General features: G+C 43.8%; 1 protein-coding gene across 3 annotated transcripts; it reads right to left on the reverse strand.

The window, feature by feature from the left end:
* Positions 1 to 52: 52 nt before the first annotated feature.
* LOC142584460 (MFS-type transporter SLC18B1-like) lies at positions 53 to 22,331 on the reverse strand. 3 transcript variants are annotated; one of them, XM_075694603.1, is made up of 14 exons: positions 22,187 to 22,330; positions 21,881 to 22,105; positions 17,065 to 17,160; positions 16,580 to 16,653; positions 15,197 to 15,344; positions 11,655 to 11,723; positions 11,023 to 11,116; positions 10,461 to 10,615; positions 8,560 to 8,658; positions 7,884 to 7,972; positions 5,642 to 5,737; positions 4,933 to 5,007; positions 4,319 to 4,412; positions 53 to 191 (listed from the first exon to the last, which is right to left on the reverse strand). In XM_075694603.1, exons 2-14 carry the CDS (start codon positions 22,067 to 22,069, stop codon positions 117 to 119), a joined length of 1,353 nt encoding a protein of 450 aa, XP_075550718.1. In that variant the 5' UTR covers positions 22,070 to 22,105; positions 22,187 to 22,330; the 3' UTR covers positions 53 to 116. The 3 variants fall into 3 exon arrangements, with proteins under 3 accessions (XP_075550718.1, XP_075550720.1, XP_075550719.1); XM_075694605.1 differs by lacking the exon at positions 5,642 to 5,737 and having other exon boundaries at positions 21,881 to 22,331; XM_075694604.1 differs by lacking the exon at positions 11,655 to 11,723 and having other exon boundaries at positions 21,881 to 22,330.
* Positions 22,332 to 22,597: the final 266 nt, after the last annotated feature.

Genomic DNA, 22,597 nt, shown 5'->3' on the forward strand with positions numbered 1-22,597 from the left:
CCGAAACGTCATACGAAAGAAGGCGAAAGTTACTGCCACCTTCTTTGTCGGTTTGCCGCCTTGTCCCCTTCCTTTATTTAATACTCTAAGACGAGCTGCAAAATGCAAATATTTCGTCACTGCTTGCTTACTTTTCTTCTTTCATAACGCGACTTCATTGAGGAGATCCACACGCCGAATGTCACAGGAGTCTGTAAGAAAAATGGAAAGGAAAAAATGACTTACCGTGACGTCATTCTGCTTTGAGCAGTTCACATTTAAAGCAAAGCCTTCTTTGCATAAACTCCTGGTTTCGCCGCAACTGTCTGCTGGGTCGGTCAGTATCTCGATAAATATGCTCGTACACACACACACACACACACACACACACACACACACACACACACATATATATATATATATATATATATATATGAACATTTGACAGCGCAGAGAAAATGTTAGAGCGAAAGCTCTACACCCCGAGGTACAACTGCCAAGGTCAATCTCGGCGCGCGTTTGACCTTCAGCCGTCGGCGCCTGGGTGAAGGTGTGATATCACGTCACGTGATCCGCTGAGGAGAAGAGTCGCAGCTATGCACGACGTGACTAGGCGAGGGCTGCTTTGCCGGCACTTGGTCGCTCAGTTGGCTCAGTCTCGCCACGGACGAAGCACGCGCCGGTGCTAGCGCGTCAACTCTTCGCTGCAGGCGCTGGGCCGAGTCTGAACATTACAGTAACCCAAATTCTAACGGCAACTACTTACAGTCCATAAATCAGTTTTTACCTTAGTCAAGTCACAGTAAGATAATGATGAAGCCTCTGATGTGCAGTCAAACATTCAAGGAAGCAAAACCGTGTCCAAACGAGCTTAACAGAGCTTTCGCTCCTATAATTATAGGGGCAAGCCACGTTGAACCCCAGACACTTGCTTTTTTTTTTCCTTTTCTGGGCGCACATTGATGGAAAAGTAAAGGTAGTCACAGTTTGCATATGTAATTTTTCTTCATGCAACCAAGCTTAGATATACAAAATCGAAGAAAATCACGTAAATTAAGCAATCTGTTGGATATAATACGCTGTTCCACTAGCAAGTCGATGTGCTTGAGATATACCTGTGAGCCGACTTTATAGTTGTATGCAGCAATTTATCATGACTTTTTACTTATTTAGTTTATTATTATTATTTATGATTTACGCACAGCAGAGGTGCTCTTACTGGCACTACTTTGTCTGTCTGCCCCACATCTCAATGGAAAGGTTATAGCCCTTTCACTGGCATTTGCATTCAGCGGACATATAGCCGAATGTAAATACCAGTGAAAGGGCTCTAACCCAGGTGACTGTGAGTTATGGAAAACGAAAAAAAATATTGAAAGCTCAATCCACTCTGCGAAGGTGGATTGCCAGCGAAGCTGTTACCGTCCGCTTAACCTATTCTAGTCTAACGAATTAAATGAGTACGCCGTGAAATGCCGTGATACTCTGATCGACATGAACCGGATCCGCGGTGCAACCAGCCATTCTTCCACAATGTTCAGCGGGGGCAGATGCGGCGGAATCGGAGGGTACGAGTATTCGCGAGTCTTGGAGAGGAGAGGCAGTTTACCTTCGAGTAGAGAATCCTTGCAGATTCACCAGCACACGTACTACAAGAAAAACAGGAAGGAGTGCCGGTTCGGCACATTCATGCCGAGCGAGAAGACCACGATCGGGACACCGCACTCCCGCCGCGATCCATCACGCACGGTGACACCATGCCGCCCGCGTGCGCGTGCGCTACATGTGTCTTTTGCGCTAAATCGTCGTTTTCTAGAAAGCCGAGTTTTCTATGGAGCGCCACGAAAAAATCGCCGGTAGGTAGAGGTAAAGAGCTTCGCTGTAAAAAGAAAGCCTTTTGGAGGGCAGATCTGGAAGGCCTTCCAGTCGACGGCCTTCGAAACGCCACAACTCTATCAACTCAAAGGAGTTGTCGCGCTGCTACGTGGCACTTTTGAAAGGCCGCTGAGTGGTTCAGGCGTTTCTCGCAAAATTGTGTGGCGCTGCGGATGTTTATTTTCGTTTTCATGTCACGAAAAGTTAAACAACATTAAAACCACTAAACACTATAATTTATTTTATGTTTGTTTATACACTTAAAAAATTTTTTATACATTGCCATACATATACGTTTAGTTTTTAAGTTGTTGAGTAGCGAAACTGTGGCAACGTTTGCGCCGCTCGATGCGGCTGCCGTGTGTGTTTACATGTTTCAAGCTTCAAAGTGCGCTGTGACTGCACTCTTGCTCTGCAGGGTGACGGAGAGACAGAGGCTCAAGATGACAAGGCTGATATGATATTCTATATGGGTGCGATCATGCAGTTTGATCTCGACATTGAGGCGGCGAAAGCGGAAGCCGATGCCATTGAGGAAGAGCTGCTGATCGTCAACAATTTCATGATGACAATAGATTCGGTGACCGAAGGAAGCGTGAACAGAGATAGATGGTCGGTCTCTGGCGGGATGAGGTGGTTTGAGGAGACTGTGCCATTGCTTGGTGAGAAGACTGGAGACTGTGCCACTGTTGTCGAGAGTATGTGCTATTCGCACATATCAAGCGGCAAAAATACTTTATTGAATAATTAATAACACTCATATATAGCATTTTTAGAGCATGTTGGTTTGATTTGTTCTTTCTAACCGTGAGTACGAGCACACTGTGAACGAGAGGGCATGTTCGCGCTGTTTTAGCTTCCGTTGCTCAAAGGCTATTGAGATTTCGATAGAGTTGTAGGGTGCTCCGTTGACTCGATAGACTATTGACTCGGTGTCCTTCGAAACCGCCCGTGAAGCAGCTCGAACTTGACCTTTGAGCCAACTGACTGTCGGTTGGAAGGCCTTCCAAATGCCCGTGTGACACGGGTATAACTTTCGCCGGTAAAGTGCAAATACGCATTGCAGTGATTTTTGAGGCAGGGGAGTACCCACTTGACTATGGAGAGGGTGGGTGGCAAGCGAGCGTTGTCACACGTCCTTTATACGAGATATTCTGATTCGCAGAAATTCGGAGGTGGAGAGGAGAGGGGTGCACGTGCCCTGTGTCCCCCTGCCCCCCGAGCTACGCCTGTGATACCTTGAATTTCACACAATTATATGGTGCTTTTCACTTGCCGACCAATGTTTTACATATTTGTGTTGCACATTATTTTTAACATAAATTGTTTTGATGTTGCAATAACGCACGCGGCGGCAATTAAACTTGCCTAGGCCATTGTTTTTCATCAGCAGGAGCTGCGGGTAACTCATTCAACTGTTTATGCCGAATAGGTCGTCGGATAATATAATGCACAAACAGTCAATACATGAAAATATGAGACAAATAACAAGAACAATCCAACTGAAAGAGAGAGGAGCCAGGACCACGCTGCGCAAAAAATGGTACCACGCACGTTTTGTTTTTCCTGTCATGCATGGAGTCCATTTAAGTGGACATTTTAGAAAACGTTTTGTGCAAAAAGAACTTGTTCTTCGCTTTGGCCACAATATTTAAAGGACTTGCCTCCGAAGGCTCCTCCTATCCCGTGTAGGCAATTATATGTACCAAACCACAATGTCAGGAGATTTATAAATCGACGTGAGGGCATGCGTGTGACTTATCTGCAGGAACCACAGTACACTAACTTTGAAGCAGGGTTGGGTTGGGTTGGGTTGGGTTGGGTTGGGTTGGGTTGGGTTGGGTTGGGTTGGTTGGTGCCACCTTCTAGGGCAGCTATAGAAAACGTGTATTGTCCACTGAAGCTGACGCTATGAACAAGAGCTTCTGGACAGCGCTAAACTTGCTCCAGATTTCGCCGAAGTTGGTGCACCCTAGTGCACAGCACGTGCACATGGTTAACTATTCTGCATGGGCTAATTGTCGAGGGTGGGTATGTGCCACTGTGACAACAGGTTTAAAATGCTTAAATTTGGCGGTAGTGTTGCACTTTGTGCACACGTATATGCCATCGCGTTCATTCTCATGAAGTCGCTTCGCAGGCCTCTCGCACTGTGCATGCGCCTGATTTAGTGTTTGCATTCCGACTAGTTTGTGAGCTGTGTAGTGAATAAACATAAAAATTGTATGAGAATAAAGCTGTTACCTTTGTGATGAATGAAAAACAAACGCTGCATCAAGTTACACTTTGCATAGGATGAAGCTAAACAATATTGTACGTATCAATATAAGATTAACAGCTTCACTAAACCTTCGCTTCACATAAATTTCCGCTTGTGTGTTGGACAAGTATATTTTTTTTCTTCTTAATATACTTTAGAATGGGCGTTTGCATTTATACCATCCATATGAAATACGTGGCTTACCAACGTGAGCAGCAGGAAAAACATGAAAGTCGTGGCCTTCCTGTAGCCGTAGGCGTCCATTAGCTTCCCAGCTATGGGATCTGTGATGATGGAGCTGCGGATAGACGCGAAATTGCATTGCAGTAAGTGGTGAAAGTGCATCGCGCGTTGAAGAGCTCACTCGAAATGGGACTGATATGTTTATGTTAGTGACGTACTCACGCATGTTCAAGTAGACTTTTGGTAAGAGTTACGATGTCTTTAGACAGTGCTTTTATTATATGCTGTTGAAAGTGATAGTCGTCTTCTTTATGAGAAATAATTGGAAGTAGTTTAGTTTGAAGGCTACGAAAGAAATTACAGTTCGCCGGCAAATGTTTGATACCTTAACTAAGCTAAAAAATTACGAGAATCAACTGAAGCTGACGCGGCGATGGTCAGACAAAGCACAGGGCTTATGTGATTCGCATTTTGATTAGAAAAGCTAGCATACTTTTTATTTTGAAGAAATACGCGTGTTGGAAGTTTGGTCGAAGCAGTTCTTTTATGAGCGTTACGTTTGTATGAGAAACGGCATTTTTATTTGAATACAAATAAGCATAATAATTCTTTTATGGGAGAAAATGTTTCCTCACCCGGAAACCATGAATGTGAATACAGTGCTTGACACAAATCCATGGGTAGTAATGTCATCCGGGTAGTCCAATTCCCTGAAAACGTTAGAGAAACGGTTTTTTAATGTTACAGTTCAGATAGGACGTCGCAGACCCACAAAATATTCTTTGGTAATTTAATTAGGAGGCACTCGAAGAGATTAGTGGTCGCATTATGTTTCAAGGTTTATACATGTAGAATATAGAATAAAGTTATTTTCGTAAATGCTTAACATTTCATGAAAGGATGTGAAAGGTGCAGTATATTTTGTGTATGTTGCATCTCATTAAGACACGTACCATGGAATTTAAAATCCCAATGCAGCGTTTGTGTAAGCTGCAACACCTGAATATGATCATGTCATACTGACAGCAAAGTTGGCAACGCTTATGGAAGAATACTACTACAGGTAGTCATAATCGATTCTCTCAGCACTGTTTATCTTTACTTCAAGTTGTTGGTTCCGAATTTTGTGTGTCCTGTCCCGAATGAGTTGTTGTTTTTGCTCTCGCTTTGTTTTATAGAAGTTACTAGATATTGTGCGTTCGAGTTTTTGTATACTTCTATAATACGTTTATTTCTTGTCTTATTTTCTAAAAGGAAGAAAGGTATATCTTTGTTGAAATGCTGGTCACTATATATGGCACGATTTTCAATTATAATCTAGTAACTGAACATTAAAAGACGTACGTGGCTCGTTGAAGTGCTTGGTGGTATGCACACACAAATAACGATGCCATTCCCACTCCTAGCAACACTTGTGACGCATAAACAAGTCCTAAGTTCCTATGTAAAAAGGAAATTGTGAGTTTTCTATAAGAAAGATAGCACGAGCGAGCAAAGTTTTCGAAAAGATTGGCGCGTGCAAGGTTCTAACAGAAAAAAAAATCATGGCCTTTTCACCGTAAGGTCTTCATAGGAAACATCAGCCAAGGAAACTTTTATATAGGAGAAACAGGACAGTGTTTTAATATTTCAGTAAGTTAGCAAAACAGCATAGGAAATGCATGGACTGCAGGTATGGAAATTAGTTTGCTGTCAATAGCCATTGTGAAAAGAAACTTTTACCAATTCCAATGCTTGAAAAGACCAGCTACCGCATTCGCAACACTTCCCATACTTAAGCACCGGTTAAGAATGGCCATCTCCATGGCAATCATATTGTGACAGTATCGATCGCTATAATCATTGGCGGGCGCCCAGACACCTGTTAGTAAGAAAGCGCTCTTACGTAAGAGAGATTAGAGAAGTTTCGTCTATGCGACTTTTGCGTTGCCCGATGCGGAAAGTGTCCCCGTCGCGGCAGCTGAATGGCTATGGCGTTGCGCTGCTGGGTCGCGGGCTTGTTCCCGGCTCCGGCGGCCGCTTTACAACAGGGGTAGAATGCAAACGCGTTCGAGCATTGGGAGCACGATAAAGAACCCCAGGTGGCGAAAGCCAGTCCGGAGTTAATCACTGTAGCGTGCCTCATAATGACATCGTGGTTTTGGCACGTCAAACGTCAAACTCCAGAACTATATTTCGAGGTATAACTGGTAATGTATATAATCGAGGTAATATATATATATATATATATATATATATATATATATATATATATATATATATATATATATATATATATATATATAAACTTTGTCAGGAAGAAATTTTAAGGAGGGGTGGGCGGAGCCCTCCAGCTGGCCTCTGCCGCCTCCGTGACCTGGCTAATTATGGACTTTTGTCCTGCCAAATCGGAACGGGCGAGTTGTGCCTCCCACTGCTCCACTGTGGCAGTGTTGTTTGGCCTATGTGGGTGCTTAGTGCATTCTCAGGTTACATGTATTAGGGTGAGTATGCCACCGCACCAAGGGCAGTTGGCCATATAGTGGGATACATGGCGTTTAGCAATTTTAGATGGGGGAATACCACAGTCGCTATTTAGCGTTAATCGGTGGCCTCTATCCCGCTAAGTTGTGCGTGAGGCGGCGGGTATTTTGTGCGGACTTCGCGCTGGTGAGCAAGGATGTTCTTGGCATTTAAATTTATGGAATTTTGAGAGGGATAGTGCGAGTGGTTAGGGTTAGAAGAGGACGCCGTCGCTCGGTTGGTACACCCTCAAGCTAACGCGTTAGCCTGTTCGTTCCCTTGTACCTCCGTGGGACCTTGTCCGCATGCTTGGTGTGTTTCGGCGATCTTAAAAGGAAACTACTCGTATAATAGGCCACTGTTCTTTGAAATAATATTCAGTTAACATGCCTCAAGTTGTGCCATTCTTTCTCATTTGTGCTTGGTTTCGTCGCACTGTTGCAGGTTTTGAATGCGATACCGTTCAATGAGATGTTATGAGCAAGTTGTTGGAAGCTTTCTCTCGAATATCAGTAAAGGAGCTTGCATTAAAACTTGCACACATTTCAGTTACGCACATAAGTATGCCAAAAGCGGGGTTAAGACTGCACCCAGAGTGTTACGGAGTGTATTGTTATCAGTTTGTGGTAATTTATTGTTTATTTATTTCACAATAGCGGTATAGGCCCTCTACGGAGGGTATTTAATCATAACGTTCGCGACTTGGTGGAATCATCCCCGGGCAGCGCCTGCCCCGATTATCATTTTTGAAGTAAGCGCTCATATTTCTTTCATAACGTTTGAAGCACACACATGCTTGCAACCTTTCTGATGATTGAAACTTTTGACCTTTTCTACCACTTATGCCGCCTTTAAAGTTTGTTTAATCATTTGTTTAGTAAAAATGGAGAATTAAATTAGGACGTATTTATCGTCGGCAGCTATTAGTCACCTTTCCAAACTCAGTGCTCATTATTTATTTAAGAGCTTCGGGCAAAAAAAAGAAAACACTCAAAAACACACTATTCGGTGTGATAAGGCGCTTGTCAGTTAAACACGTACGACTAGCAGAAAAAAAGGTTCAGTGAGTCAAAGAAAGCCATACCGTTCCAGCTGTATTAGTACTACCGGTCCTATGATGAAATATCCAGTCAACGTAAGCAGGTGTCCGAGGAAGGCATATAATGCCATAACCTAAATGTAGGAAAACGAAACAACACAGAGAAAACGCAAGAGGTAACCGTCAAGATGCATTAATAAATTCCTTTTCCGAAGATATCTTTTCTGAAACGTTCATCAGGATTCACGTAGCTTGTCAGCTCTAAACAATATTCTCACTGACAAACAAATGATTGAAGTCCCTCATCGGGACAAAATATAGGACAAAAATAAGGCATTTAGGAGCTGCAGGCAGGCGACTAAAACACTTCGTTCTTTAACGGTGCTGCGTCTTCTAGGTCCTATTGCTCGCCTTCATGTGTTGCACGTTTGCGGACCCTATGTGGGCTGCCGGTAGCATTTCTGAGCCAGCTCTGTTATGATAACAGCTGATTCTCGTTGATATACGTGGTTTCGTATGTGCAGCGACTGCCATGCATAAAAAAAATGACATACGTTAACCAGTTAACTTTTTGAGTTAACTTTTATTCTTGAGTATGAACATGGTTCATTGCCATGAATATATATTCTACGTATATTATTTATTCACCATTGGATCGCTGTCGACCGTGACAAGATATTTTATTCGTTGATCTAAGACTTAGAATACTGAAGTTATTTACCTGTAAGTGGCAGAAAGTAGCAGCGAGTGCACAGCCAAAGACATAACTCGCGAATTGAACTGCAAACACTGTTCCTCGAACAGTCACACTTGTTTGAAACTGGAAAAGAAAGGTAAATAGAGAAATATGACAAAGAGGGCACAAGTGTTCATAGATTCCTATATTGCAAGCTGAATAATGGATGTTGCTATAAGGAATTAGCATGAGAAATACCGAGGCGACCATTATGATATGGTAATGTGGCACGTTGATTGCATGTAAACGTATTGTTGATGCGGATACTTCAATTGATACGCTGCAGTTCTATGAGTAGATAACTTTGATCCATAAGTGCAGTTTCAAGCATACATGGAGATGGCTAAAGCTTACATTTGAGCGCGTCGCTGGTAATGCATTCATAGAATGACAGTTCTTGGACGGAATATAAACAAGATAATGCACGTTATAGAAAGGCAATTCAATGTGGCTGATTTTCCATTATTTAGCAGTTTGTCTGTTCTGTTTTCATAATGCATAGACAGCTGATTATTGCTACGTAAAACATGACCACAAAACAGATGCAGACTGAATAATACCATGTTTACCTAGGTTGTGGTGCTCTTATTTTTGTTTGCTTCTACATGTAATCTACATAGTTGTAAAACACACTCTTCCCTACTAGACGCACAAGCCGTGTGAAATCACTGCTAGGCAACGGATGTTGTAACCTTGCGCGATAGCCCAGCAATTATCACACCTACAGATGCATGTAGCGCGACCTCTAATTGTCGCCATAAACACCGCCTGTTTCAAAGCTCACGATTATGCCATATAGGGATCGATTATTCACGGATTTATTTGATCGACTTACAATTTATTGCGCCGTCAGTGTTGCCGCTATTGCGGTCAACTTGTACATACATACATATTTTGTAGCCAAGTCCATCCAATCAAGAATTTGCGATTGAAGTTCGTCTTATAGGCTCACCGCCTGCTTGCACCAGTCATAGGAAGAGTAATCAAAGAACGCCAACGGAGATTGTTGGTTATGTTACGATACAGAGAGTAGGTAGAGTAAAATGGGGTTTTACTGGAGAGATTGGAAGATTTACTGAAGAGATTGGTTTGGAGTGCAGCGAAGGGGAGAGACTGGATAATCTGCTGCTCCGCTGCTCATACAGCCTGCACTGAAAAGTCCTGACGACTTTATTCCAATTTGGGACTTGCGGCTCACCAAATTGCAGCTCGTTTCTCCTCACAGGCATCGCCAGACCCCGGGCTCCGGCGCATAAAAGTCTAGCGGAATTCTTAGGTGTCACCGCGGGACCACTTTGCGCCTCACGTTATACTGTGCCCGACTGCGCGACAGCACAGAATGCCCACCAACGAAGCACGACCACCAGGTCCCGTAACTGTCTCTTTCTTTATTCCTGTCTACATTCCAAGCTCCTTTCTTTCTTTTAATTCCTAATTACCCCATCCCTGGCCACTTACCTACTCATACTGCTTATCGTTTTTTGGCCACGTTATAGTTCAGGTGCAGTGAGGCAATCGTGATGCCCGTGGCCACACAATTTTACCTTCTCTTCAACTACATATTTTCTGCTCCCCCCCCCCCTTATGTTGTCTGCATTATAAATAAATTGTCAGTGTTCTTTTGGCTGCTCCATTTTACTTACATAAATATAATTAGCTATAAAACGAATCAAATAAACATGAAATATAATGATGATAGAAACACACTTTAGCACGCGCAAACACTAATGCACACAAAACGAAAGAAAAAAAAAAGACTAGGCATCAACAACAAACGCGAGACACATCTTAAAATCTCATTATCATTGCACTTTACAACACGAGTGCCGTTTATGTTGAACGGCGAAGTGGTCATCCGAGATGTCAGGTGCAGAACGTTCGCTCACCTCTTCGAGGCTCGGCTGCAATGTCGGCTCATTAAAGGCTGAGACAACCCACACCGTTGTGAGCGCAGCCATGTGAGCCAAGTACAGCGGGTCGCGCATTAGATTCGAGTAGTTCGGTTTCGCAGCTTCTACCTTTTCGTTGATTGGAGGTGGCGCTAAAGGACAAAGCAAAACGAGGCAGAAAAAGCTTTTAAACACAAACGCACAAACGCACGCGCACACACACGCGCGCGCACACACGCACACACATACAAAGAGAGAGAGAGGGAGAGAGAGAGAGAAATACTATCACACCGAATACCGCGCGCGAAATGTAAACAGGACGTATTGCTTGGATAGAAACTGCTCTGTCGCTAGGCCTTGTGAAAGTTCGTGCACCTGTAGCGCAAGTTACAGTCGTGAGCGTGCCAGTGCCACGGATGCGCACGGGCACACGTCCCTCTTTGTTTTCTACCAAGTAACGCGCTCGGCTACGCTTAACTCAGAGACATGTGCTTTACTTTGCAGGGTGTATTGCGTACTTGGTCTAGATTGTTAAGATAACGGGCATAAGCATACTTACTGCGGTTAATTTTTGATGCAAGCTTTGTATTCCAGGGGAAAGAAAGCATAAGGATCGCTGACATGACGAAAAATGGCAGTGGGTAAGCCCAGATCTAAAGATGTAACACGAAAGAAAGGACAACGAAGAATAATCAATCCGCTATTTGCGATGATATTTTCTTCATGCTTAATGAGTATCCTATCGGTGCACTAACTCAACTTTGTTGCCGATGTACTTTAGCGACATTTCTGCTCTTTCATTTTCCCTTGGTTTCTCTGGCCAACGAGCGGCCGCTGGCAGCTATTTTCACCTCAAGTTCACAAATATAATCTAAAATAATAAGAACTTGAGTGACATATTATCGTGTTGATATTTACAATATGATCATCATTACATTGCACATTAGATTATGCCACACGACCAATTGTCACTAATGTAGTACTCCGTTTCGATCAAGACCTGTAACGAGTTCTTGTAATCATTTCAGCCGGTACCCTCAAATTTACATTTTGATAAGGGTTTCTAAATATATTTTGTTACTCCTCTTGCGTTTTGGTATGTGCTAGCGCTATCAGTCATCAAAATATATAAAAAAACGAGGCAAGATGGATATAAACAACAACCTTCCGCTCCGAAGTAATAACACTTACGTCAATCATCTTTCCTCCAAGGGCGGAACCAATTATGTTGCCTGTTCCCCAAGAAATTTCTAACGTGGCCTGCGAAGTTTTTATCCAACAGCGGTTACATGTTTGCTGTCATGATAACATTAAACACCACTGCACTGTGAATGACAAGCATATCGTTAGTTGGCTCCTTTAACCGTCGAAGTCTGACTAGGATAATTGATCACGCCTTCATTGGGAGTAACATTAACTACCGCCTTCCGTTGCCTTGACTAATAAAGAATACTGAACCCGACGTCAGCTTTCAGAGGAAGCTTTAGCTCAGGGCAAACTCCGAGTTTCCTATGCAAATACATGTGAAACGCATAAATGATTTTGGGAGACAACTGCTGAACGCATTTGAATGAAATTTTGTATTAGTTGAGAGAGAAAGTTCCAGCATCTCTAGGAAGCTGAATTTTAATTTATAATGTCGAACTTCGCACCAAAAATTGCGGGAAATTGGTCAGCTTAAAAAAAAATTGGAGGACGCTTAAGCTTCGCCTTCAAGAGTGGAACGCGACAGCGTTCCCGTCGACCCGCCAAGGGGTATTGGGCTACGGCGCAGCGACAACGCGCCCCGCATCGGACGCGGTGAGCGTCAAGCAACGCAGCGTTCGGCGCGACAACGAAATGCGCGCCTCAGCAAGCGAGGCACGCCTGAGCCTTCTAAGGTAACACCGCGTTCACTAGAGGCGCTTTTGTACCGCTTAGAAGCATCGAACTCGTGGCTCAGTGGTAACGTCTCCGTCTCACACTCCGGAGACCCTGGTTCGATTCCCACCCAGCCCATCTTGGAAGTTGCTTTTTATTTATGAAGTGCCTGCCGTGATTTATCGCTCACGGCCAACGCCGCGGACGCCGACGCCGACACCGACGCCGACGCCGACGACACCGGCTTTTCTGCGACACGAGCTCCTTAACGCTATCGCGTTAAAATTGGAGGACGCTTAAGCTTCGCCTTCAAGAGTGGAACGCGACAGCGTTCCCGTCGACCCACCAAGGGGTATTGGGCTACGGCACAGCGACTACGCGCCCCGCATCGGACGCGGTGAGCGTCGAGCAACGCAGCGTTCGGCGCGACAACGAAATGTGCGCCTCAGCAAGCGACGCACGCCTGAGCCTTAGAAACAGCTCGTTTCTAAGGTAACACCGCGTTCACTAGAGGCGCTTTTGTACCGCTTTGAAGCATCGAACTCGTGGCTCAGTGATCACGCTACCTGATCACTGAGCCACGAGTTCGATGCTTCAAAGCGGTACAAAAGCCGAAATGCCTTGGATTTTGGCATGGCAACTGGCAGAGCACACCCGAGGTGTACTGTAATATGAATTGGACCGTCTCCCCCGGATAGTACCTCGGTGTCCCGCTAAATAACTACCTCAATGCTGATGAATATTGGTCTGAGGAAAATAAACGCGTCAAAAATGCTACCGATAAATGGGGCGGCCATAACTTTTCAATGTTCGCAAGAGCTTCCGTTTGTAATATGTTTTTAATTGCAAAAGTGTTCTACGTGTTGCAAGTGATGGCCATGGCAAGAACTTCGGTTCAAAAAATTCACCGAGTGTTTGCGACCTTTATCTGGGGATCGCAATGGGAGCGCAGAAGCCGGTGCAATTTGTTTCACAAGGTGAAAAATGGTGGACTAGGGCTCTCACACCTGTTTTTCAAGCAGCTGGTAAGCAGATTCTTCTTTGTGCGGGACCAAACTGATGTGTTTTTGAGAACTGTGATCCAAGCACGATTGCATGATTATCTATCTGACTTTGTCGTGTCAACTGTTTCTTTCGGAGCTGGACCGCTCAGTCCTTATTTGCGTGAAGTGGTTGCTTCTGTACGCCTGCTCAAGGCAAGGTTCTCATATGAATACTTGTGTGATGTCACGAAAAAGCGTCTGTATTCTGATATTCTCGATGTATTTTTACCATTACCGGTTTACCGTGCTGCCTACAGGCTAGGTCCTGAGCGCGATGTGCTAAAGCGCGTTAAAAAAATGCCAGTGAGACCCTCTGCTAAAACGTTCTTTTTTCAATTACATACCGACACTCTCCCTGTAAAGCCATGGTTACAAAGCAAAGGTCTTTTTGTACCTTGGTCGGTAAACTGCTTAATCTGTAATAAGCCAGAATCATATGAGCATATTTTTATTGACTGTCATGACGCCCTATTTCTGTGGGACGTCCTACAAAGAACACTTAAAAAAGAATTGCCGATAAGCCCTTTTGGAATCCGGTTTCTTCCACGTGCAGAAACAGGGGAAGCGCCGAGTGATATGCTAATGCTGCTTTGCATGCACAGCGTATGGAAGACGAGAATGGACATCAGGCATTGTCATATACAGGCTCACTCAGCAAGACACTATTTTGTTGAGAGCATTATATACACACGCGACTTGTTCAGAGCACTATGTGAACCCCCGGAATGGCTTCCTGTACTTGACCAATTGGCTTCTGTGAAGCCCTTTTAAACACCTTACACTGGCCGAGCTGTGGCTGGTGTTTTTAGAATATGTACATGTCGTGTATTTGATCTTTTTGTTGGCGTTTGTGAAAAGGCAATAAAGAAAAAGAAAAACTCGTGGCTCAGTGGTAACGTCTCCGTCTCACACTCCGGAGACCCTGGTTCGATTCCCACCCAGCCCATCTTGGAAGTTGCTTTTTATTTATGAAGTGCCTGCCGTGATTTATCGCTCACGGCCAACGCCGCGGACGCCGACGCCGACACCGACGCCGACGACACCGGCTTTTCTGCGACACGAGCTCCTTAACGCTATCGCGTTAAAATAAGAAGCGAAGTTTACAAATTCGCAACTTCACGCCAAAAACAGATATCGCACTTCTATTAGCTGACCTTTTAGAGGCGCTCAAACGAATAAACGTCATATATAGATTTGCAGTTTACTTGAAATGAATAAAATGTTTACGGGGGTTTTGAAAAAGTCCTACCAACGAAGTAGAGAGATATTTAGAATAATAATGCATTAATAGATGTAGTTTATAGAAATATATTATTTTTATTGCTGAGTCACACAGTTATAAACTTGATGCGAGGCTTTGCTGAAATTTGGAAATTTTCTAATCTTTTTCTCAAATATCGATGGCCTAAATTGAAAACTAACACCCTGCTGTTGCTATATTTCAATTATTTCTTTTAAATACAACAAAACGCATCAATATAGGGCAGTAGATGTGAAGAAAGATGATGTCTTTGTTGCCATGTATATAGACCAGAGCTCCCGAGCTAAACCTTTCTCTTATATACTGTCGTTGTTTACAGCTATTCTATTTACAACGGCATTCGTTAGCATTATTGCTTTATTCGACTGTAGTCTCATAAATAACTTACATTAGCGCTACTTTTACATTGTTTTCTTGAGATATTTCCACAAGAACATATCCACGAATAAAACTAGCGATAACGCATAGACATAAATAAATCAGCCACATATAGTCACTTTTTTTTTCCAAGTCAGCCTAAAATAGAAAAACCACAGCCCGCAACATGTCAATGGGAGCTAAAGACTTACGATTATGAGTCCAGGATTTTTGCTAAACTTGTGCGTGACTACCGAGAAGAGGCTGACGAAGTACAGTCCGACGGTGAAGCCTCCCAGAAGGACCGTGGTAAGCGAGAGCAAGAACAGCGACTGACTTCCAGACGACCAGTATAGAGAGCTGCGCAAATATACACACAACGTTATTCGTGGTAATTGATACCATGAGTACACCACCATCTGAAGGAGCGCATTTGCTGGGTTGATCAAATAGCGCACATGGTCGACTGTGAAACGCATGTGAATACAGATAACAGCTCAAGACAAGGCATAAAAAGAAGGATATTTTTGTCATATACAAGATCAAAAACAACTCGTAATCCAGTAGTTCAAATCTCGAAAACAATCTTATACGCGTACGCCAAGATAGGACGAAGGAGGACGGCTGTCGATATCTGCAGCTGGATCTAGACCGCCATATACAGCCGGTGTCTAATTCGCCGCAACACTGCATTTGACGCTGCATGCATGAATTTTTTAAACTTTTACATTCATGCCGAGCTGTAGTCGAGTGCGGACATTCTTGAATACCATATTTTTATCATAAAGGCGCTGGCACACGCACCAATCGTGAGTAAAGCTAACTGCTCCCTCCAGGCACTACGAATGCTATTCTGTTCGCACTACTACAAATACGTCTTCTGGGATACTTCCCGAGGAGAGGTGGGGATAGAAAGTGACGTCACAAACTTCCCTATATCTCTGGAGTAGTATTACCATTCATAGGGTCTCCACGGTTACGTCATTCTGCTTCTGCGTACAACGTCTGACATTTGAATTCTGTCCGTAGCCGTTGAATAGGTGGTGGGACAATATATATATATATATATATATATATATATATATATATATATATATATATATATGTGTCAATAATGCTCACGAACAAAATAATATTTTTGCTTAAGTAAAAAGACTCCAATAGACTCAATGTTGCCTCTGCGACACCCAGTGTGGTCTCTGTCGTGGCTTATGTGTATAGTTCTGACCTAGAAAAAAAAAGTCAGAGAGAAACTATGTAATACTACGTGTTTGTCCGTTAAAAACAGATCTGCGTACATTTATCCCATGTGTGTTGAAAACTGCAAGTCAAGCCAAGGAAAAAGTCGAGAAGGAAAGGCAGGGAGCTAGGTTAACCAGTTTAGCTTAAGCGGTTTGCTACCCTACGCATGGGAGCGGGATGGAAGGATGAAAGATGGGGAAGGGAGAGGGGGACAGCAAATAAACTGCAAAAGAGTTACAGAACTAGTAGTCCTCCCGAATCTAAACCACGGGAACGGTATGGCCATCCGTGGAGCGAATTTTTGTATAGTGAAGAAGGCAACGCCTCTTGTTAATTAGACAAGGAGGACTTACCCTTCTGAAACGGAAAAAATGAAGGCTCCTGACTGTCCAATTAGATAGCACGTCTGTGGAGACGTCCATTGAAGCTGTGAGAAAAAAAAATACATGGCATAACCTAGGTACTTTAAAACAATGCAACAATCTGGATAATTCAATGATTTGCATATAGGTTTGGAGTCAGATGGCCTTGTTGGTAGCTCACAATCAATAAATCACATAGTTTTAAATTGTTTTTAACTTTGATTGACGTCTGTCCCACTTAATGAACGTCATGCGGTAGCGCGTTTCCGAGTACAATTGGAAATTTAGAACTATACTATAAGAAACTGGGTTCACTCACAGTGTAAAATTGTATCACTATTATCATGTATATCTGATACAGTCCATTATCTATATGGGCTGTATCAAGTGTATCAAGTTTTTATCACTGTTTGCTATCTGAAGTGTCATGCCTCCCCCCCCCCCCAACAAAAAAAAAGGAAAGCAAGATGTCGTACCATTCTGTCTCCCAGGACCGAAGCGAGGAACATTGCCGCTTTGAAAGTAGAAAAGACCAGTCCACACTTCCATGCCGGTATGTCTCTTTTCGTTGCCTGTCGTGTTGAAGAACAGAAATGAACAGTGCTTATTCTGCTTTCGTCGCATTGCACGTATAGCCTGCACGAGTACCTTGAAGGCGCCAAGAGCTTCACCTGAATTTGCACACACTGCGTTGAAAGCGACAGGCCAAAGCGGCGGTCATGTGTTCACGCTACCTAAATATCTTTACTGCAACAATTATACACCGCCAAACGGATTCTTTTATACACAGAATTGGTTTCCTTGACTTATATTTCATTTTAAACCAACTAGCTTTTTCTTTAGCTCTTTCCACATATTTGTACTGCACCGCTAAGGGCGCTTGCTTTCGCGTAGCCCAGTTGCAGTTCGCGTTCGTCGCCCGAATGTCAAGTGCGATGTGATTCTGAGACGCACGTGCTGTCGCGCGAGATCTCCATGACGCTGCGGTCGGTGGTGCCGCTGTGTCGCGTTCCACCCACGCCTGTGCAAACCGTTCCATGCCGCGTTTGTCCCATGTGCCTCTCTTGTCGGGATGTGCCTAAATGTACTTATCCTCAAGTCGTGTGGTGGGGAAAGCATCTTTATCCTAAATATGAAATAGTGGCCTCCGGGCCTAGGTCTGCCTTGCATCTGGGTAATACACATTTCAATGCGATATAATTGCAAACGTATTTGTGATCATTTGCGCTGTCTCTACACACGCGCCGTGGTGGCGTAGTGGATTTGGCCTTGCGCTGGTAAGCGCGAGGGCACGGAATGGAAGCCCGGCCGCGGCCGCCGCATTAAGATGGGGGCGAAATGCAAAAAAAAAAAGACCGAAAAAATAACGCCCGTCTACCGTTCATTGGGTGTGCTTGAAGTAACCCCAGGTGGTCGAAATTCATCCGGAGTCCGACATTGTGGCTCGACTCATAATCATATCGTTGTTTTGGCACTCAGAATTTAATTACTTGTTCCGATAGCGCTTAGGGGCCACCGCTTCTACGGTTGACTGCGTTAGTACAGAAATAAAGTAGTCCTATTTTTTTCTTCGAATGTGTGATGACTCATTCAACTGGCTGGAAAACCAGAACATTGAATACTTTTACAACGTTTTTACAACGTTCAAGTCACTCATGCAACTGTGTTGGTGCTCAGGGTCGAATTTCACTTCTGAAAGCTGTCATGTTTGGAACTGCAGAAACGGAGCTCGTCAAGTTTCGCGCATATCTAGCTTAAGGTCTTTTCTTCTATACCTCTTTTAGACAGAGGGCCTCCAGTGCACCCAAGTGCAGTTAAATTAGAGAAGCTTTCGGAACATACACAACAAAACTCTTTTCGCTGTTTCGACCCAACGTTAATACCGTTACTCTTAAGGGTGTAAACATATTGTTTACTGTAAACAGCTAGCTCCGTCTACACCTGCGATGACAGAAGCCATAGTTGAAAACAGCATTTATTCTTACCACTTCGTGGGCATTGACATATCTGACACGGGAGTTTGACGGCGATAACTATTAACGCGATATTGTTGAGGGCCGCATGTCTAAGAAAATCAGGTGTCGGTCTCGGCGTCGGTGTAGTTGTGCGTGAACGAAAATTTTCGCATATATTTAGGTATATGTATATGCCATGCCTTGCTATATGACGTGCGGTATTTGTGGATTTTGTTGAAACGCCATTCTATCATTAAAGTTGTTCATACCTTGCCTTACATTCTTGACAAAGGTATTCCTTGGAATGACAGCCCAGAAATGACTGCGCACAAACAAACAAATTTCGTGAAACAAAACACCGTCAGCACATGCCTTTTATGTTAAATCTTCTCAGACTCAACTATTAAAAGTGCGAAACAATAACCGCAACCTGAAAAGTAAGTAATTTTTTTCTGGCGCAGCTGTGCGGGATCGGCCCACGCAAGAGGCCGCGTTTCTTTCAGAAAGATCGCTTTCGTGCGTAGCATTCGCTACGAGCTTTTCCCGGTAAACATTACTGCTGCGAAAGCTGCAGTCACCGGGAAGCGTGAGGAGCAGTAAAGAATCTCTGAATGCTATCGCGTTCCACTCTTAAACGAAGCTATTAAGTGTCCCCCAGTTTATAAATGTATGTTTTATAAAGTTTTCATGTGTACTGGCACCTATCATTATGTTTACTTGCCACAAAACGCTCCCCAAGGAGGAAACTTCATTTGTTCACATCAGCGATTGGATTTTAGTCGTAAAGGGCAAGGGTGTTTGCTATATGTCACAAATCAGCTCCCTTAAGGGCGGAAAAAGCTTTACTCTTTAGTTACAAAATTCAGCAGGATTAAGGACGTAAACCGCCCAGCGTCAACTATATGTACGCTGCGTAAGCTGAGCAAAAACCGCTGAGCGGTTTTTGATTGTGCGGATATGAGGCAGACTGACGATGAGGACAACTTGTGATCGGCTGGATTATTTACGGGCCAACAAGTTTTATTCTAAAGTAAAGCATTTATTGCATTTTCCCGCTACCTTGGGGTTTCTGGCTTCGGTGTTACCGAGTGGACACAAGATCTTTATCCATTATTCCACGACCACCACGCTACACCAACTACACACTATGCACTAGGCGTGCACTTGGCTTTAGGCGACGGTATGGCCCCATAAATGGCGCCCAAGGCTGTCGCGGTTTCCGGGTTCTGGCGGCGTGGGACAACTACAAGCAGGGCAACTAAAAGCAGGGTACAACAGAAGTACCCGTGTGTGGAGGTCGCTTGCAACACATCAGAGCACGTCAATAAGTAAATGAAACCAACAGCACATTCAGTGCGGAAAAAAACACATGCGCCCGGAAGAAGCGTCCATCAGACCAAGAACGTACTTGCAACGCTGCAAAGCGCGGCGCAGAACGCGTGCATGGGTTGGCTGTAAAGGGGGAGAAGAACGCCTGACGGCCATGCGCACCGAAGAACGCTGTGGACATTGCACCCAGAAGAGTGAAGCGGTGCATCAGTGCTTCTTGGTGGGCATGCATGCGTAGCCTGTTGAATATACTGTACAAATATCTGCGTCATTACGGCTATAAGCTTGCATAAAACTTCCTTTAATACTTGCGTAGGAATGAAAGAAAGGAGTATCCGCATATGCATGGGATGCGCTGAATTTATTTTTCGCTTCGTTCTTCCTGTCCTGTTTAACGTTAGGCAGACTTCTGAAAACTTAAAATGCTTCCTACGCAGGAAAAGTTTATGCATGGTTGTTCACAGTAACAGTGCGCGTATTAGAATATCTTCTGCATTATCCATATTCAGGTGGTTAGATAACGATAATTAAGAACTTTCTTAAATACGGAAATTTTTTGCTTACTATAAGGAACACATTTCAGAACATGGCCGAAAACCTGCTCTACGTCTTCTACCTCTCGCGCAGCCATTATTTGTATTCGGTTTTCGCGGTCTTTAGAAAGTGAGTGAAAGGAAAAAAAAATACGCTCAGCGACCGGCTTTTGCACTGCGACAACAGTACGTGCGCTCCGACAGCCTGCAGAGGAACTAACCTGACTCTTATGATACTCTGACGCCTTCGTCAATAATATAGACAGTTGTTTTTTTTTTTCGTAATCATGCGGTCCTACATGTCAACTGCGGTCCCATTATCGGTGTATAGTGAGAGCCTGCGCTGTTTCAACTTACAATGTCACGCTGAAAGACTGGCTGCCAAGAGTTTTGTGGGGGCCAACACGCCAACGTAATCGAATCTGCCGTAGCATTGGTGAATCTGTTAGGTAAGACAGGATCGAGTTTATTTACAGCGCTATTGAGGAGGGCGCGGTAGTAGCAAGGCCGTAGTATACCTTGGCGGTGCTACGCTGGGCCGCACGGTTAGTCCGGTCGCGAGATAACATGTGACTTTTGGGCACTGTCTTTTCATCGTGACGACTTATTAAACTTATCTCATTTAAGCTAAATAAGACAATATTTACGAAGGTTAATTAATTTTAGGAAGTTGGTTTGATTATAAATTCTAGGGATATGCGAATAGTGGTCCTTTGGACCGAATCGAATATGATTGGATTAGCGCCAGAAGTGAACCGAATCGAATGTCAAATAGTTCTCGAATATTTTTCGATCAGCCGTTATCACAGTGAACCAAAGGCGATGTTCACATCCTACTATTCTTAAAGTTAGCAAGTCGCTGTCATTACATAGTACATTACGAAGTGTTGTAAAGTGCTTTATAGTAGGTTATAAAAGCACAAATGGAGCATTAAGTGCAAGCAATTTATTCGCATGCACAGTACTCTTTCGAGAGTGCAAGTGATCACAGTATAGCCTGTAAAATATGGCTACCTAAGCGTAGTAGCCTGCTCCACAACGCAAGTTCTTATGTTTTGTGTCTATACTGTGCCTGTGGGGGTGAAAATTTGCTGTAATGTTACTCCACCTTTATGGTTAAATAGATGCAGGTGACGTTACGAAATATTCGAAAAGCAATCGGAAAAATATTGGCATTTAGGAATAGTAAATCCGAATAACGAATCCTATTCTATTAGCTGCTTAATTGACAGTTTCGAATATTCGCACAGCCCTCAAAAGTACAAGATGACGCCGTAATGCGAAAGTAACTGGGAAGAGAATTGCATCAGCTTCATCCGCTTAATTTTTTTTGTTTAAAAAAATTCTGGCTTCATAATTTTGTTAGGTGCAAGACTCAGCCGCATCATTAGAGGTTGAATTCTTCCCATTGCTCGTTTACTTGGTCTAGAGAGATGTTAATGGGGTTAAATGGCTTCCACCTGATATATACTTACAAGCATCGGAAAGAACGTCTGCATTACACCAAGCAGAGCCGACATCCATATCTCCGTGTGTAGGAGGGGCACGATCCAAATGTGGCGTTTCCAGGCTGACTCAGAGTCCTCGGTGGTTTTCTCAACCTCAGCCTTCTGCTGAGGCTCAACTGCCCCGTAATACACCCGTGATCCGCTGTCGGCTGTCATTGGTAGAGCATCTGATCTCACTGACACTTAAAGTGCCTTCGGATGGATGGAAAAAAAGCGATAAGAGATAAATAGCAGGATGCGCACGTTATTTGTAGAATCGAGGGGCCCTCTTACATAAAATATGGAAGGCGTTACTTGTATGTCGAGTTCAAGACCAGGGGCTTATGATGGTCGCCCATACCGTGCTGTTCTCCTTTTCCTTTCCGCAGAGAATTGTACCACTGAGCCTACGCTTACAATGTAGGTAAAAATAGTACTCAAAGCGCTTCAATACGTCATCTTTGTAGCTGGCACGCTGAACAACGCTCTTCTTCCTTCGCATGCTGAGAGTGATCGCTGCGTGTGTTGCTGACTCAAGCTGCATTTCTAAAATAGCCAGTGGAAACCCCCATCCTTCATACTGCGCATATGCGGAAAATTCACATTTGTTTTAGAATGAAGGCTGCTTTTAGTTTTATGGAAACACTGCTGAAAATAACGCACGCCTAGAGGGCGCATAATAACCAAGATGTAATGTTAAAGACA

Source organism: Dermacentor variabilis, chromosome 6 (assembly GCF_050947875.1).
Source record: "Dermacentor variabilis isolate Ectoservices chromosome 6, ASM5094787v1, whole genome shotgun sequence".
Taxonomy (NCBI): domain Eukaryota; kingdom Metazoa; phylum Arthropoda; class Arachnida; order Ixodida; family Ixodidae; genus Dermacentor; species Dermacentor variabilis.

Excerpts from the sequence above, each read along its gene's own strand:
- LOC142584460 (XM_075694603.1), bottom strand. The coding sequence starts at position 22,069 with ATGACAGCCGACAGCGGATCACGGGTGTATTACGGGGCAGTTGAGCCT. Across the intron at positions 16,654-17,064 it reads CGGTCCTGGGAGACAGAATG|CTTCAATGGACGTCTCCACA; the intron begins GTACGACATCTT and ends TTTTTCTCACAG. Across the intron at positions 10,616-11,022 it reads TGCATCAAAAATTAACCGCA|CGCCACCTCCAATCAACGAA; the intron begins GTAAGTATGCTT and ends TTTGTCCTTTAG.